Source organism: Monomorium pharaonis, unplaced genomic scaffold (assembly GCF_013373865.1).
Source record: "Monomorium pharaonis isolate MP-MQ-018 unplaced genomic scaffold, ASM1337386v2 scaffold_165, whole genome shotgun sequence".
NCBI lineage: Eukaryota > Metazoa > Arthropoda > Insecta > Hymenoptera > Formicidae > Monomorium > Monomorium pharaonis.
Genome location: NW_023415434.1, coordinates 9,726 through 27,199, shown reverse-complemented (window position 1 = coordinate 27,199; position 17,474 = coordinate 9,726). Strand labels below are relative to the sequence as shown.

The 17,474-nt window shown below is 35.3% G+C and overlaps 2 protein-coding genes across 4 annotated transcripts; one reads left to right on the top strand and one right to left on the bottom strand.

The window, feature by feature from the left end:
• The first annotated feature begins 8,003 nt into the window (after window positions 1-8,003).
• On the top strand, window positions 8,004-10,226 carry LOC118648083. 2 transcript variants are annotated; one of them, XM_036294310.1, is made up of 3 exons: window positions 8,004-8,514; window positions 8,735-9,385; window positions 9,562-10,203. In XM_036294310.1, exons 1-3 carry the CDS (start codon window positions 8,308-8,310, stop codon window positions 9,685-9,687), a joined length of 984 nt encoding a protein of 327 aa, XP_036150203.1. In that variant the 5' UTR covers window positions 8,004-8,307; the 3' UTR covers window positions 9,688-10,203. The 2 variants fall into 2 exon arrangements, with proteins under 2 accessions (XP_036150203.1, XP_036150201.1); XM_036294308.1 differs by having other exon boundaries at window positions 8,735-10,226.
• Window positions 10,227-10,527: 301 nt separating this feature from the next.
• LOC118648084 lies at window positions 10,528-12,597 on the bottom strand. Of its 2 annotated transcripts, none has more exons than XM_036294311.1 (4): window positions 12,144-12,597; window positions 11,582-11,778; window positions 10,799-11,379; window positions 10,528-10,716 (listed from the first exon to the last, which is right to left on the bottom strand). In XM_036294311.1, the coding sequence occupies exons 1-4, from the start codon at window positions 12,275-12,277 to the stop codon at window positions 10,678-10,680; spliced, it is 951 nt and encodes a 316-aa protein (XP_036150204.1). In that variant the 5' UTR covers window positions 12,278-12,597; the 3' UTR covers window positions 10,528-10,677. The 2 variants fall into 2 exon arrangements, with proteins under 2 accessions (XP_036150204.1, XP_036150205.1); XM_036294312.1 differs by lacking the exon at window positions 10,528-10,716 and having other exon boundaries at window positions 10,753-10,923; window positions 11,273-11,379; window positions 12,144-12,596.
• Between the last annotated feature and the right edge of the window lie 4,877 nt (window positions 12,598-17,474).

The following is a 17,474-nucleotide window of genomic DNA, read 5'->3' as shown; positions in this document are numbered from 1 at the left end:
CTCTTCCTGTCATAAATTTCTGTCGTAAATTATCATACATTCGTTTCACGACGATAAATGGACTCCGAAATGCTTCTAAGCCCTCCGCTGTCATTTCCATTCCTCGTGACGAGTTCGATTATCTCGGACGACGGGTCCAATTGAGGTATTCGCGCGAAATGGACTGTCGATATATGCCGATGGGAATGTATCAGAAGTCGAATGACGGAGTAATGAGCAGCGCGAATACTAACAATTTACTTCCGTTGCACTTTTTTCCTTTCACACGTTTGCATGGAAGCCTGAAATATTAATTTTTATATCACAAATTAATTCTACAATAAATATTTTAATAAAATCCCGAAAGAAAGGAAATCCACACAAAGCCACATTAGAAATATAAAAATCTTATTAAGTAAAAAGGAATAATCTATTAAATTTTCAAATAACCGAATATTTTGATTATTTATTATTAATTAATAATAATTCCCCAGCACACATAAGCCACATAGATTTAAAGATTGCATGAACTAATAAATGATAACATGAAATTATCTCAAAACACAATCTTAAAATTATTATTAAACTAAATTGACTTATGTAGAGGTTGTAGACAATGCAATAATCTTCTTCGAATCATTGTCTACGTTTATACAATTTTGTTTGCTAATCCGCATCACGTTTTTATGTATCACGGTTGATTCGCGTCGTTGTGCGAGCAAGTAGAAAAATGAGATTAAATTGTAAAAATTAAATAAAAACACACAGTTAACATTATATCAAAACATAAGGATAATTATAAATAGAAAAGAATGAAAAATTAAGTTGAGAATAATTGAATCAAAATAAAAACATGAGAAACAATTGTAAGTGAGATGAAAAAGTACAATTTAGCAGTTGATGTCTTTTAGCAAATTATAATATTTTTGTAAGAGATAAAACATTTTTATTATTAATCTCGCAATCAAACTTGGTAAAAAGAGCAATTTTAATTACTTTATTTTTTTTTTTCTGTAACATTTCAAAGAACAGTATCACGCTCACTATTGTCAGAATTATTGATCGATATCGATAGAGGTATTACTAGTTTGAACGACTAGATAGCTGCATCGAGAAGGAGGAAAACGATGAATGCACCTGCTATGTAAGATCCTCACACAGATCGATCGTTGCATTCCGTGCGACTGCGGGGCGAGGGGAAGGGCTGTCTCGCGCGTCGTAAAGTCGGCGATAGAGCCGACGGAGTAGAATAGCGGCGGAGCCGGTGAGGAAAGAGCGGGCGAGAGGAATCAGGAGGGGAGTGAGAAAGGGAATAATGCACCGGTGGGAAGGAGAGGAACCCGGCGCGGGCCGGACGGCAGGCGAGGAGAAACGCGGATGCTGTCCGCTCGTTCGTTCGCAGGCGCATCCATTGACGCCTTCGCACGGGCGTTTATGAATGAACTCCCCTACTGCCGGCGGATCCTCTCCGCTCAGCGCCGTACGGCTGCTACTCCACGTGTGTGTCGAGCGCCGCTTGTATGCGTGTGCCTGCACTACGCGGAAAACCGCGTTCGAAAGCCTATTCCAGCGAGACTCGAAGAATGACGTTTTTATTGCGGATACGTAATCGATTATATAATATTTTAGCACTCTAAAAATAACTGCTACTTATGTGATAGTGAAGGTATTTTTTTTTTATAAAATTAAAGCTAAGAGAGAAAGATCAAAGCGGCTACTGTTCTTTTAATGTTTAAGCAATTTTATTAGAGAATAATTTAGGAAATAAATGACAGATAAATAATTTAAATTAGAATCTTTAACGTAAAAAATTTATTTTAATAGAATCAATTTTAAATTCCTGTAATGTAATTCTAAAATTAGCCAGTAATTAATATTTCTTTTAAGTATTAAAAGCACTGTTGGGTATTACTTTTAATACCCAAAATAAGTAATAATTACCAGCCAATTTAATACTGTCCAGTATACATTTTTATAAGGGATATCTAATATAAAATAACAATTATAAAAAGGTCATCGTAAAAAATAAAAGTATTTGTATTTCAATAAAAATCAAAATAAAATAAATAGATTAAAAGGGTCAAGTATAAATGGTTTTTTAAAAGGGCAATCAAAGTAACTTTCTTTCGCAAACTCAATCAAATCCAACGATTGATGTATCGCCATATATTACATCTTTGGCGCAACCTCGTTCTCTCTTCGAGATTATTTCGCGAAAATACGTTTATGAATTATTACGACGAGAGATAACGTCGCAAGCGTGCGGGCTGCTCGCGATTAAACAATCGAAAGGAACCGCTTGCGAAATTCCACGACTGTCGAAGGCGGCGGAGTCGGCCACGCTTACGTTTGTCTTAATGTTCGCAAAAAGCTCATAAGGCCTCCGTCGATGAAAAATGCGTGTTACCGTGGCAGCTAGAGCGCGCGAAGACATTGGCCTCTTCGCGGGACGTCCCTCGTCTCGAATCGGCAGCAATAATATCGACCCCGCAAGAAATACATTAGCACGAATGCCGGGAGCGCAGAGGGAATATGCAACCCTCTCCGGTTGCAAATTGCAACGCGCTGTTTACGTAACGTCGTTCTACGTGTACATCGGTTCGCGCATCACGATCATCGTTTTTCCCGCGAAAAAATCATCGTCCGATCGAGATTATTCCCGCGTATGGCACAGCAATATGCACAATGTGGCAATCCGTATTGCTTAAAGCAATCAAAAATTTGTCCCAATATGATCGCCCGCTGCGAAGTATTTTTTGTATCTCCTTAAGAGCAACATTGTAAAAGTCTGTTTTGTCAGTCGATCTTTCGTTTCAAAGAAACGTGTGCGTAGTGAATCACAAGAGAATGTCAAGAACGCATAAAATAGAATTCTAAGATCTATTCTAAAGAAGAGATGTTATATCGACGAGTCATACATTCCTTCTATATAATAGAAATCAAGTAAGAAATTAAAATTATTTTATAAAGAATATAAATAAAATTCTTTGATACATCACCTATACCTCTTGAAAATTCTATTATGTATATTAAATGATATAAAATGAAAAAATTAATATATTGATTGATTTTCTTTTTTTTTATTAATCGTACTTAACACGTTGCCAAAATTAGGTGTATAATTATTAATTAGATAAAAATTAATTATTTTTTATAGTATCTATGATTTCTATAACTTGATCTACACCTACATCTACATGTTCCAAATAATGGCGCGTTTTATTGTTAGTGCAAAAATTCGTTGTATTCGAGAAAGACATATTCGAGAACCTGCTGCACCCTTTTTTCCGGGGAAGAGATGTCTAACGTCGGGACCTTTTTGCTCTCCGGCAACGGAAACGCGGCGGTGCAATTCCCGCTTCTTCGCTGAGAAGCTTCTTCGGTTCGATAAAAAAATCGACGGGCGCATTTTTGTCAGTCTGGACACGTGTTTTGGGAATGAGTATTCGCGGACTGCGTTGGTCCCCGTTTGTCGCACGACGCACTTCGCATTGGACGCAGATGCGCTTATTAGTGTCGGTTTGCGCACAAGCATCATTATTTTTCACGTATCGTCACCAATGTATTATACACATCGCGATAAGCGTATACCTAATTTGTACATCTTGTACACGTCGAAAGAAATGCTTTATTCTCTCATTTTATGTACAATTTCATATTTCTTAATTTTCTTAATATTATTTATGTTTACAGGTTACAATAATTATTATCATTAAAATTACATTGTTATTTTTATTCTTTAAATATATTAATTTTATATCCTTTACGTGCACATTTTTAAACTTATGTTAAATTTTTAAAATCTACATATAGGAATCTAAATAGAATCTAAATAGTATATATTTTTTGTGGCATGTACCGGCTAAACAAATACTCTAAACAAGTTTCCTGTGACCATTGATAGTAGTTTAGTCATGTTTATTATCTTAAGAGATAACTACTTGTACCATTTGCCAGCGACCTCTGTATCCATGTCACTTAGCGTAATTACAGTATAATTACAAATGCTTATTCCGTAATTATATATGCAATTACTTGTAAAAATATTTTAAAATATCGTTAAAAATATTTTAAAATATTTGTTTTAATCTCGTGAAAGAGAGAGAGAGAAAGAGAGAGCTATTAAGATTTTAATTTTAATTTGTATAATTTTATAAAAAATGTAATATATTATTTATATTGTATTAGCATGTAAACGGGCTAAAAGAAATATCTTTCTTTTTATAGAAATTTTATAAGTCAATATTGTTGTTTGTGAAGCATTAAACACTTTATTTTGTAGTTAAATCATCATTTAAATCAACATTTTTGCATTACGTGATAGTTATATTCTTTTTTTCAAGAAAACATCAAGAAATATTTTTGACATGTATCTGCCTCAATATTTTTCGTGTTTAAATATTATAATTATTTAAAAAATAATAAAAACTGGAAGGTATGTAATAAAATTAAGATTAATTTAAGATTATCTAAAAAAATCAAAAATCAAAAAATAAAAAAAATTAAAAAAAAATAAAAAGTAGAAAACTGTAAATAAATGATATCCCAAAACACTGCAATGCGTCTCACGGCTACAAATACTTTGCATTAGCGATGCTAATAATTGCATCTCGCACGTACGATCAATTATGCGTCGCGTCTCGTGATGTAAAGGCGCGTTCCTCACGGACCCCAAGGACCCCATATTGCCGCGGGGAATGCCGATCTCTGATGAAAGAGAACGATGAGAGAGAGAGAGAGAGAGAGAGAGAGAGAGAGAGAGAGAGAGAGAGAGAGAGAGAGAGAGAGAGAGAGAGAGAGAGAGAGAGCAGAAAGAGAGGGACCAAGGAAAAGAACGCGGCACACGAAAGCTTCTTCGGCGCGGGGAACGAGAGGGTAGAAACGAGGCCCCAACCATGGCCGAAGGGAATCGAGGGTCCGCCGCGAGACCCAAGGAATGGCATACGACCGTCTTATTTCAATATTTTAAACGCACTTTAGAGTATCGTGCATACCACGGTCAAATGATCCAATATTTGATTGAAGCGAAGAAAATACTCGAGGCGCGCAAGTACTCGATACTTTCGAATACTCGAATATAGCCTCCCTTACAAAAATCTAATATTGGGTAGCATTAAGGGTGTATCGGACATACAATCTTAGACAAAAGTGCATGAAATTTGAAATACTTAAATATCTATACCTAACACATAGTAAATCTAAATGTAAGAAACTTGAACGATAGTTGAAGTCTTATTTTTACTCTTACAAAGGTATTTTTTACGTATTTGCAATTTTTTTTACTTATAAGTTTAAATTTTTGATAATAAAAATGCACAATTATCTCAAGTTATATTTATTTCTTTAAAACGATGTAGTGAAGACAATTGAAACTTGGCAGATATTGTCATCTATTCATATACTAGATGTACAAAAAAAATTCAAAACATTGGTACTATTTTTTCTATATTTTTTTAGCTGTTTCATTCCGTCAAGATCATTCTTTTCCATAAGATAGAAAGGATACCATGTAAAATCAGTGAAAATTAAAATAGTTATAACTCAGCAACCGTTTAGTGGATGCGTTTTCAATTTTTTGCAGTACATTAGGGAAACTAAAAGAACAATTCACAAATTTTTAGCAACTTTGTACCATTTCGAACTTCAGTCCGATACATCCTTAAATTGGCTAGTAAGTAATACTCATTTCAAGTATTACTTATAAGTACTGTTGTCAGTACTTTTAATACTTAAACTAAATAATAATTACTAAATTATTATTTAGTAATTATTATTTAGTTTAAGCATTAAAAGTACTGGCCAATTTAATACTACCTGTTACATTTTTATAAGGGCTGTACACGAATTTTTTCGAATCGCTTGAAGATATTTGAAATTAAATTTACACGTTAAATATGTTTCTTCTTATATCTTCTAATAAACGAAAGGTATGTCGTTGAGAAATGACATCTCTCTGACTTTGAAGAGAAATTATTTGTTTTTAAAATGTGCAGTCGAAGTAAAGACAAATTTAGAACTGACAAGAAGAAGGGACAATTTGTGAGGATGCGGAGAGACCGAAAGGGAAACCGCGCGCCGCACGAAAACGTGGAAACAAATGATCCTCGTTTCGGCGCTCGTTCCCCTTCGAGAAACAGGTTGTGAGGCAGCAGCATCCTCGTCGCATCATCCTCTATCACACATGAAGAGAGCCCGCGCATTTTTTCTCGCCGTCTCTAATTAAATCGGGAAGCCAATGGGAACGTTCCGCGCTGCATAATTTCTCGGATCGCGTAAGGGGGCGCGTTCGACGAGCGTAGAAATAATTACGCGCACTCTCTCCCGGGTGCTGATCCGAAAACTTCTACCTCCGATTGTGTTGTCAATTATTTAGGAGAAGATGTCAGGTATAATTGCACGTTTATGTGATAAATGGGTACTTGGTTATTTTTCAGGATTACTCCACAATCACCGTGCGCACAATATACTTTAATAACATATTTTAGAGATTAATTAAAGCCCGATATAAGAATATTGCAGCTGTAATAATTCTTGAATTATAAGTTATTAAAATTTTCTATATTTACAAAATTATTATTAAAGATGCTATATATGAAATTCTGTTGTACCTAAGTTCTTTTGTGTAATTACTACGTATAGTAATAGAAAAATATAATTGTTGATCTTTACTGGTACTTGAGTGTAATTTTAACAGCACATTTTTTTATAATTCTTACAACTGAGAGCATTAGAAATTATCTTTTATCAGTGAGTTCTTACGCGTACAAAAAAGAAACTGCTGATTAACGTCGCCATTTGTCGTCTCAACGGACATAAGACACAAACAAATAATGTCCAGAGAATTGTTTTAACGAATCGTAAAAGTGACGAAAATAGCAGTACTTCCTGCTAAAGCTCACCCCGCACATACTTTAGCTTAATAATCGCGTCTGTCTAACATTGACCGCCGGCCATTCTTTGTCTCATTGTAGGTCAAACATTCTTTGCGAATGTACATATCAAACACGCTCTTATGTGAAACGAGGTCCAATCTATGACATAATATACGGAGTCTATTTGTCTGTCAAGTATATTAATAATGGCTTCCTTTATTTTAGATTTATAGCTGGCCTCTTCGTTTAAAGGGTATTTGATGAGAAGACTTTATTCATGCAACTATTGATGTGACTTTGAATATGAAATGTTTTAATGCAATATAAAAATAATTTTTACTCAAAATTAAGTAACATGCAATTTGTATGTATTCTGGAAAATAAAAACTCTTTAATTTTTTTACAATTTTCAAAAAAAAAACTCTTTTAATATTGGCTTTAAATCTATCAAAAATTCAATGATTAATATAAACATTAAGAATTTCGTAAAGTGTGTATTAAAACATTGGTGGAAAGTCGATATTATTCGTATGAGCTATTATTACTGTTATTATTTGCCAGTTACCTGATCCGAGAATGTTTAACGCGCGAATATGTGCATTTCTCTAGAGACTGCTCTCTCAGGAATGCAATAATTATTATCGAAAACACACGAGTATTTTAGTATCACGCAACTTCGTTATATTCATTTCTACGTTTATGGAGATTGGTATACGTGCCGGGAAAAGGATTCCATCTTTACGAGTTTAACCAATCTAAAAGCACGTAATCGCTTAAAATAAGTTGCCCGGCAAAAAGAAGTATTAAAGTGAGACAAATTGAAGAAACAGATACATGGAAGGGCAAATATATACATTTCACAGGTTAATTGTATTTCTCCAAATTAATAACGCTCTTTAAAATATATAAAAATCTGTTAAAGAATTTGTATTCATTTTCTTAAAGGACATAATAAAAATGCTATGATACAAACGACGGCATAGAAAGAACCGCGTTTAACGTTAAACAATTCAGTATATTATTTATGATATATAACGGACTTTCTTTGAATAATTAAAATAAATATAAAATATTTTATCACTTCGTTCATGTATACTGTAAAAATAAAAAATGAGAATAGAGTCATTTTTGAAAATTTTTTTATTATTTTAAATAACATTATAAGTTCTAAGAATATTATAAAAAATATAAATATTTGTAATAGAATTATTATGACAATGCAAAATGAACTTAAAAATAAGAAGAGTTTGAAAAGCGCCAGAATGCCCGCCATTGGTTCATGACGTCACTATACATGATGTATATAGGATGCGTTCAGGGAGCTCACTACTAGCATTATTCTGTCATTCTGTATCAGTCATTAGACCACATTAGACGTAAAACAGGAATAAAATAACGCGATAACGTTGGTAGCATGCTCCGCGAATGTAGCCATAGTTTAACATAAACAGTTGTAATGACAGAAAGTACAATAAAACGAAAAGGTATTTATAAGTACTGTTTTGTGCCAGGATGTTTAAGTACGACAATAAAAAATCCTTGTAAAATATTCGTGTGTGTCCCAAAAGGGAAAATGCGAAAAAAATGGATAATACAAGTTCGACGTGATCCCAATAAAACATCATTGATTGCGCCTTTTTATTGTTGCGAAGATCATTTTGATGTAAGTATTATAATTATTATATAATGGATCTTTTAAGTATTAATTTAATTTCTGTAGTTTTATTTTTACATAAATAACATTACCTAACCTAAGCTAACCTAAAATATGATTTATAAATATTTAAATTTATGGCAAAATTTACAGAGTTTATGTAATATATATGTTTACATTATTTTTTATACAAAATTAAATAACATTAATTTAATATTAATTGTTTCAGTTGCAACAAGATTTAGAAAATTATATGCGAGTTAAACTCGATCAAAATGCAGCAATACTCCTTAAAAAAGGAGTACTTCCTCGATTTTTTGATTGTCAGACAGATAGAAAACGAGCATCATCTTCGACACCAGTAAGATCAGCAGTTAAAAAGCTCAGACAACAATGTATTTTACAGGAATTAAATAAAGAAGAAATTGATAAAAGATCTGTTTCTCAAGAATCTCAAAATAATTCAACAGACATTGATTTTCCAACAACTGAATTTAACAATTTAATATTAAATGACACATTGAATTTAAAAGAAACAGAATCTATAGTAAAACATAAAGGCATTCAAGTATCTAGGAGACCTCTTTATCGCAGTGTTCATACGTATTGTAATATTATGCCCACATCTACAACGCGAGAAGTAAAAGATGCAGCTTGTTCTCCTATTAAAAGCAATAAACTACAAGATAATTTAAAATCTTCAACATCAACAAGTATAACTGCAAGTACTACAAAAGATTTAAATGATACACTGGAAGATTGTGACGAATATTTACCTTATTCTGATGAGATAAGTGAAGAAGCTTTAAAACAAAGCAAAAAAGATATACAAGAACAAACATTAACAATGCGAAAATCACGTATTTTGAATAAGCCTAAGGTATATATTGGTATGCAAAATAATGCATTATTTATTTTAAAATTGCTTGCAGATGAAGCTGATATAAAGTTGGATGATATTTATTTAACTTTAGAAAAAATTAAACTTAATCATTCTTTTATAATTTTGGGTGACGAATATGGAAAAAGTCCTAGCAATGCAAATACTATTTTCAGAAAAACCATCCCTATTTTGGCACATTATTTGAAAAAGTTTATATTTTGGCCTTCTCAAAAAAGTATAAAAGCATCTTTACCTCTTCCTTTTCGTGCAAGATACAACAATGTACAGTCAATAATTGATTGTTTTGAAATTGAAATTCAAAAACCAAGTAATCCATTATATCAAGCACTCACATGGTCCGAATATAAAAAATGTAATACAATCAAGTATTTAATCTCAGCTACACCTGATGGAACGATTAACTTTATATCAGAAGGTTTCGGAGGAAGAACTACAGATGCTACAATAGTCGAAAAAAGCCAATATTTAAATGTACTTCCACCTAACTGTAAAATTATGGCAGATCGGGGCTTTAAACATATAGAATGTCTATTACAGAAAAAAGGATGCACACTTATCAGGCCATCTAGTGTTTCAAGTAACACAAATCTAACAAAATCTGAAGTTATAGAAACAAGACGTATAGCAAGTTTACGAATTCATATAGAACGAGTGATTGGAAGATTGAGAGATTTCGAGTTTCTTACGCCTCATGCAGGAATTCCTTATCAAACGTTGGACATTATTGATGAAATTGTATTAATTGTAGCAGCTTTAATAAATTTGCAAACGCCCATAATTGCACAATAAAAAAATATTAAAAAATTTTGTCAAAGAATTTTGCTAAAAGATTGTATTTTTTGTATTACATATTAAAGTATTAATACATGTATAATCTTATAACAAATAACCTATATTGTATTAAACACAAATAAAACTAAATAAAATTTTGACACATAATATACATGTTACCTTATATTAATTTATCTTTTTGTTTATTATATAATTTTTTTAACAAACGACATTATAAAGAATGGGAAAAACATTTTTTTTCCAAAACTCCATACTTTTTTGTATTAAATTCATTATAAGTTTTTCATCATATATTACTTGTAATATTATAACATCATTACTTGTTTCGAAATTATGTCTAGCCATACAAAAATATCCTTTCTTCATTTTGGACATAAACATTTGAAGTTGTATTTGAGCCAAATATCTATTACATATTTTCTGTTCTGCTGTAATATATTTCAATTCGGCTTTTGATGTTGTAGGACATTTTATTTCTACGACAAAATCAGGACCAATGCCATCAGGAGAGGCACCTATTACAGGAAATTCAGGATTTAATAATAAACCACTTTCTTTCAACTTTACTTGTATTTTCTGTTGCAAAATATTTAAAACCTTTTTCTCTAAATCTTTTCCTCTTTTCATTGCTTCAGTCTCTATAATTTTAGCTGCTCCAATTATTTGTTCAACTAATGTGCCTCGTTCAGTTTTACAATGAGCAACTTCATAAATTCTGGATGCTGTAATACGACCGTATCTCATTTCCATCCATAGTTTAGATTTAGATTGTAATTTTGTTTCTTGAGCTACTTCAATACACTGTTTGATAGACATTAATTGTTTAGAAAAGGCCAAAAAGTCATCTGCACTTGTTCCTTGAGTTTTAGCAAATTGTATTAATAACTGATGCAGTGATAAATTATTACATATTTCTAAAGAAATTAAATGTCTAGATATCTGACTAGTGAACTGCAAAATCTGCATTTCATGCAAGATTTTATCAAAAAAATTATCAGCGTTTTCAAAATTATATTTCATTTGTGGCTTTTTCATTTTTGTTGTTGTAATACACTTTATATTAATTCCTACTTGAGCTAATCTAGATTTTTTCCAATAGCATATTGTTGCTGTTGGTTCTGGTTCTTCACTTCTCCTATGAACCCACATCATAAAAGCAATAGCATGCTTACAACCACCTGAAATATGTCTCTAATTACTTTTGTTATGTCTAATCAATTAATTTTTTTTTCCATATTAATAATTTAACCAAAAATGTCTTAATAGAAAATATCTTAAACTTATGTACATATGTACATATAATAAAAACATTTTTAATTTCTTTATATAAAAAGATATATATGCTTTTTTTTATTAAAAATAACAAATTCTATTTTTTACCCGCAGAAGCGGCACAATCATGACAAACAGCTTCTTTAATTTCTTCAGTCTCTTCATCTATCTTAAGAAAAACTGTATAAGGTTTACTTCGAATTTTATGCTCTGGACATATTTTTCCTCGAACAGTGCATATTGAGCCTTCTCGTTTCAGCTCAACATATCCAATGGCATTATCTCCATATTCTTCACGTTTAGATCTAGTAAAAAAATTATATTAATTTATGCTTTTTTGACATTATTTTAATCATTACATTAAATATTTTATCATATTTTATTATTACATGCTAAAGATTTAGTGTATTAATGACTTTTAAAATTACTTAATTAATTTATTATTTAATATATATTGTACACATAATGTTGTTTCATTAATATGTATATGAAACATAATATACTAAAAAATACTTTATATAAGCATAACTATTTACATATCTTTAAATTGAGAATATAATACAAACATAACCTATTTTGTCTATTTTATTTAATATGCTTATATTATGGATATTAACATTGTAAATATAATTACATATATATATATTTTTTAAATGGAAAAAATACCTACCTTTCAGCTTTAACACCTGTAGTCTCTGCGATGTTGAAACACTCACTTTGAGTAAAAAAATCGGACAACATTACCACTGTCATTTTTGGTAAATTGTCCGATTTTGCTTGCACGAAGCCCTCAGATCGCTTCATCGAAATGCCAATTAAAGAAACAATGTATGTAATAAAAATAATTAGTTACATAACGTGTTTGCATGCAGCCACCTAAAACAATGTGACTTATGTCATATATCGTGACGTCACATTATCTTCGACCAATCATATCACGTTTGAAGGCACGTGACATTTTTCGAATTTTTAATGACTTTTAATTAATTACTGATTGATAAATACGTATGAAATATTACTTTTTAAAGTGTAATCGACATTGATATTACTTACACTTAATAAAAAAAAAACATACATAATTTTTAATTTTTTTGTGAATGACTCTATTGTCACAATGATACTTCTTGCTTTACTTGCCATTTGTCGATCCATCGAATCTCGTGTTTTAATAGACGAGAAACGAATAGAGCGATTTGCTTCGATTCTACAGCGAGACGCGTGTAATCGCGTCGGAGGGTTCGCGACTCGCCGGAGGCGCGCACGTAAGGATAGCCCCGCGCGTGCGCGCGTGTGTCGGACCTCGGCTCGATCTTAATGAAACAATGGTGGTAGCCGTCCGCGGGAAGAGGGAGAAGGAGGGGAGGGTGGTAAAAGGGGAGACCTCGGTGCTAACTGGAGTCCCTCGCGGTCAATGAATCTGCTGGCCTTTTCCCATGCTCGCGAGGACCACGAGAGTGCCCCGGCAGCGCCGCGGCGACTCTCTTCGGGTCCAGCCGATTTTATTAGTCTCTGACTCATTCTGCCTCTGGGACAGGCGTTTCTGTCTGTCGCGTTTCTCCCCCTCCCTCCCACCCTCCCACCCTCCCGTCTTCTTTTCTCTTTCTTTATCCTTCTCTCTGCTTTGTCTCGTCTTCAGCGTATGAGCGCTTTTTTTTCGCTTCTTTCTCTCTGCGCGTTCCCTTTCTCTTTTTTTAATTCGTCGCTCTCCGACGGAAGCCGCGAATAAACGATATCAAACGTTTCGTCCGCCGCCGAACGCGTCCGCACACTTGGCGCAGAAATATCGCAGACCTTGAGTCATGGATGTGACATAAATGTTGGATACGCGACCGTCGGGCTATCGAGGTTGCCAAAATAGGCCGGCTATCTCCGACTCGGGCGAAAAACTTTAAGCGAAGAGAAATTAAGAATTATTTCAATATAAATGAAATATACAAAAATAAGAGACATAACTAGTGTACGAGATTATCCTTCCCGAGAAAAAAAAAATCTTCATATCAAGAATCGAATTGTAGATCAAATTGATATGAGAGCAGATCTAATTTTATCAACCGGTTTTTAAAATTAGATCTGCTCTGATGTAATTTAATCTATAATTTGATCTTTTTGATCTAATTTAATCTACTTTAATATAAAGATTTTTTTCCGGCGTTCTTATAATTCTGTTGTTAATTTTTAATGTCTACACTATTCGCCAGTAATTTCATACCTCAAAGCTCGTACGTTAATTCAATTCTTAATGATATAAGCTATGATTAAGAGATCGTGGATTGCATGGACCCGAGAATCTTGAGAAAAATGATGAGACGCCGGAACAAAGAACGGACAGAAACTATCCGCGGGGCGATGGTTCATTTGCCGAGACAACGACGACGCGTCAGTCCGTTTATTTTCCCCCGTGCCTCGCGGGTGGACCCGGAGCTTTGCTTTTCCCATCGCGCGGTTTGCTCTTCCCTTTTTCGTCTCGCATCTGACCGTCTGTTCGTCTTTCGCAGCTTTCAACTTCCTTTGGTCCAGCTTAAGAAGCCTGCTCGCTTTCTCCTGCTCCTCGTATTTCTTTCTCTCTCTCTCTTTCTCTTTCGTCTCCTAGTCCCGTCTTCGTCACGGCACGACAGAACCGAGGAGAGTCTTAAGGGTGGTGTTAACGAGGCGGCGAGACTTTCACACGGCCGCTCGCGTCCGTCGCCGAAGCAAACAGGTCCGTTTAGCTCCAGTTGCTGGGGCGAGCCTTCCTATTTATGCGAGTTACGTCGAGCCGCGTCATCGTAAACTTCCTCGCTATCGATGTGCCCGCGCGATATCATATCGGTGGCGTCTCCGCGTACAATGAGCAACTGTTGTCAGTCACCGGAAAGTCGGCGGATGTTCGTTCTAAGCTCTCGCGATTCTCGCACATTCCGTTCAATCGGCTCGACAACGACGTCGCTTCTTCTTGCAGCCTGTTTATCATCAAATTTAGTAACATCCCTAACTCTCCGTTTACTTTATGTCATTGTTTCTACTGAATAGAGTATTATATGAAATTAATGGAGTAATTTTTCTTGACACAATTGTCAATATTTTCATCTTTTCTAAAACATGTTCGTGTTTTATGTTCTTTAAATTAATTTTATTTAATATTTTATATAAAAAATATATCGGAATAACTTATTGAAGTACAAGTAAAATCAATTATTTATTTTAATAACTTAACCATTATTGAGAATATACACATTAAAAATATTACAGCGTTACATACATTTCAAAATATTAACTAAATCATTGAGAATATAAAAAAATAAAGATATCGATATCTCTATGAGAACTAGTACTACCGATCGAAGTATCAGTAAGTATTCACGAACGTAGATGCATCTTCGAAATGCAAGAATGAAAATGAAAGGAACCAAGGAGAGAACTAAGGAGGAATATGAGTGAAGAGAAGGCGCGCCCGCGGGAATCGCCGAGGAGACGTGCGTGGAGAGGTACGGTCGACGGATGAAAGGGCGGCGGAGGAGCCGGCCGAGGGGGAAGACCGAAAGTGTAGGGGGCCCGGTTGGTCCCAAACGCGCCGCCGCCACCGCCGCGTTCGTTGCGGCCGAAACGAACTGGCGTAGCCAGGAGGCGAAACACGCGAATCCCTCTCGCCTCCTTCTCTTTCGCCTCGTCGACGATATCCCTGCCCTATTTCCAACGACGAAAAGGCCTCTTACGAGGAGAGAAAGGGGAAGAGAGAGAGAGAGAGAGGGTCCGGAGAACCTTGGCCGAGGCGTACTCATGGGAATAGCGCTGTGATTGATTCGAGTTCGACCGTGCATACTCGGTGATCATGGGCACATGTCAAGAATCATATCGATGATAGTTTACTATTGTTGGTGATATGTGATAATTTTCAAGAACGAATTTTTCTTAGAAGGGAGTAAAATTCAGAAAAATTACGGTCAGGAATGTAGCTGGATAATCCTATACCTACGATATTAGACGCTAAATGCCACCCTTCCCCTTTTACCCTAATTCACACATCCATCACACCTATTATTAAACCCTAATTTACACATTCCACACAGTACGTGTATTCTTCTCTTTTTCAAAATGGAATTTATTACTAAGAGAAGCAGCATCTATAAACCAATAAATGTTGTATACATCAATATTAGAAAAAGAAATTTTGCTTCTTATATCCTCGTTTTCACCCTTTCATCACCCTATTATCATTATTTTTAAGAAAGTCATCTAGTAAAAGCAGATACGTTTGATAAACCTTGATAATTTTCTTGAGAAAGTATTAACACTGGAAGAATCTGCTTTAATGATTAGTTTGATAAACAAGCTCTTGTTCGTATAATATATTGATAATTCACAATGCACATTTCGGGTTTTTACCATTTAACAGGGCAGAGACATGAATTCAGCGCGGTCATAATCGCAAGATAACACGCGGGAATATTTTCATCCGAGAGGCACTACTATTCTCTCTCTCTCTCTCTCTCTCTCTCTCTCTTCTCTCGAGAACGTACTCCTGCTCTACCCTAGAAACTCGAAATCCGACCTGGGCAGTTTTGGCGGCCGGCTCTTTCTCCTCCGTAGTGCGCCCGACTCTTCGCATCCCTTAGGAGCAAAAAAGCTCTCGATATATTCTTTGATCCTCGACGAAGGAGCCGTTTCCTTTCTTCTCTCTGGTTATCCGTTTCGTACGGTGCCTCGGAAGGAAGGACCTCCCCAGACTTCGTCGACTCCGCGGAGGTCCCGTTCTTCTTTCTCCTTCCCTCCTGTCCTTCTCGTTCCTTTTCTTTCATATCTCTTCTCTTTTTCTCTTCTTCCCTTCTTCCTTCTTCTGCCATTGCGCACCAGTCAAAGGATCCAGATGAGGGCCCAATAGAGAAAGAAGGAGAGAAAAGCAGCAGAGAGAGAGAGAGAGAGAGAGAGAGAGAGAGAGAAGCAACAGAGACGAGAGGAGTTGAGAGAAAAGCAGAAGGAGAAGGAGGATCCGGAGGTCTGGAGAGGACAAGGTCTCCTTTTACTCTCCTCCCGGGAGGAGAGCAAAAGGACTCGGTCGGTACCTTTCCACAGTGCGTATGCGTGTACGTATGTGTCTCTGTGTAACACACATGAGACATATGTGGAGGAACGAATGCGCGATAGAAAGAAAGAGAGACAGAAAGATCCCGTGCGTTACACACCACAACGTCGTCGTGCAAACCCCATGGGCCCGTAGAACCGCATTCCAAGGCGGCTCCATGGATGTGGCCCACGATGGCGTTAGAGACGGTCGGCGGGAGGAAGAAGAAGAAGAAGAAGACGAAGAGGAAGATGAAGAAGGAGAAGAAGAAGAGACTGAAAAGTGATGGAGCGAGGGGAGAGAGAGAGAGACATGGAGAAAGAAAGAGAGGGAGCGCTCGGGAATAACTCGATAAAGCAAAGGACTCCTTCTAATTAAAATGAGTTCCGCCGCGGGTCCTCATGTACGACTCTCGCCGCGTTCTTATTACGTCGCGAACTTTTACTCTCTCCGCCTCCTACTTCTCCTCCTCCTCCTCCTCCTCCTCCTCCTCCTTTCCCAATCTTATTATTCTATGCCGCCGTCGCACACGCACCTTACGCAGGCTCGTAGAGATGCGATTGTCTTCCTGAATCGATTGCCAACAAGTTTCCGCGCGTAAATCGCAATTGAAATGCGTCTCTGCATAATCGGGTCTGGCGAGTAGCGATGAGAGGCGGAAGGTCCGACGGGTCATAATTTTTGGAGAACTAGGGGATTACGAGGGTTGAATATGGTCGGATGATGAATGGAGGGCATTTAATTCTCTATTGATCGTAACGCGCGCATGTGTTTGGGTATGTTGGAGCGTTTCCCAACATATTAGTTAAAAGTTAAGTAAGATTTAAAAAGTAAAATACAAAATGAATAGAAATGTAATTAATAAAAGATTTCGCATTTTTAAACGAGAGATTCTTATTTTTACTAAATTATATAATTAATTAGAAATGATTAAACTACATATTTTGACAAGTAAAAGAATCA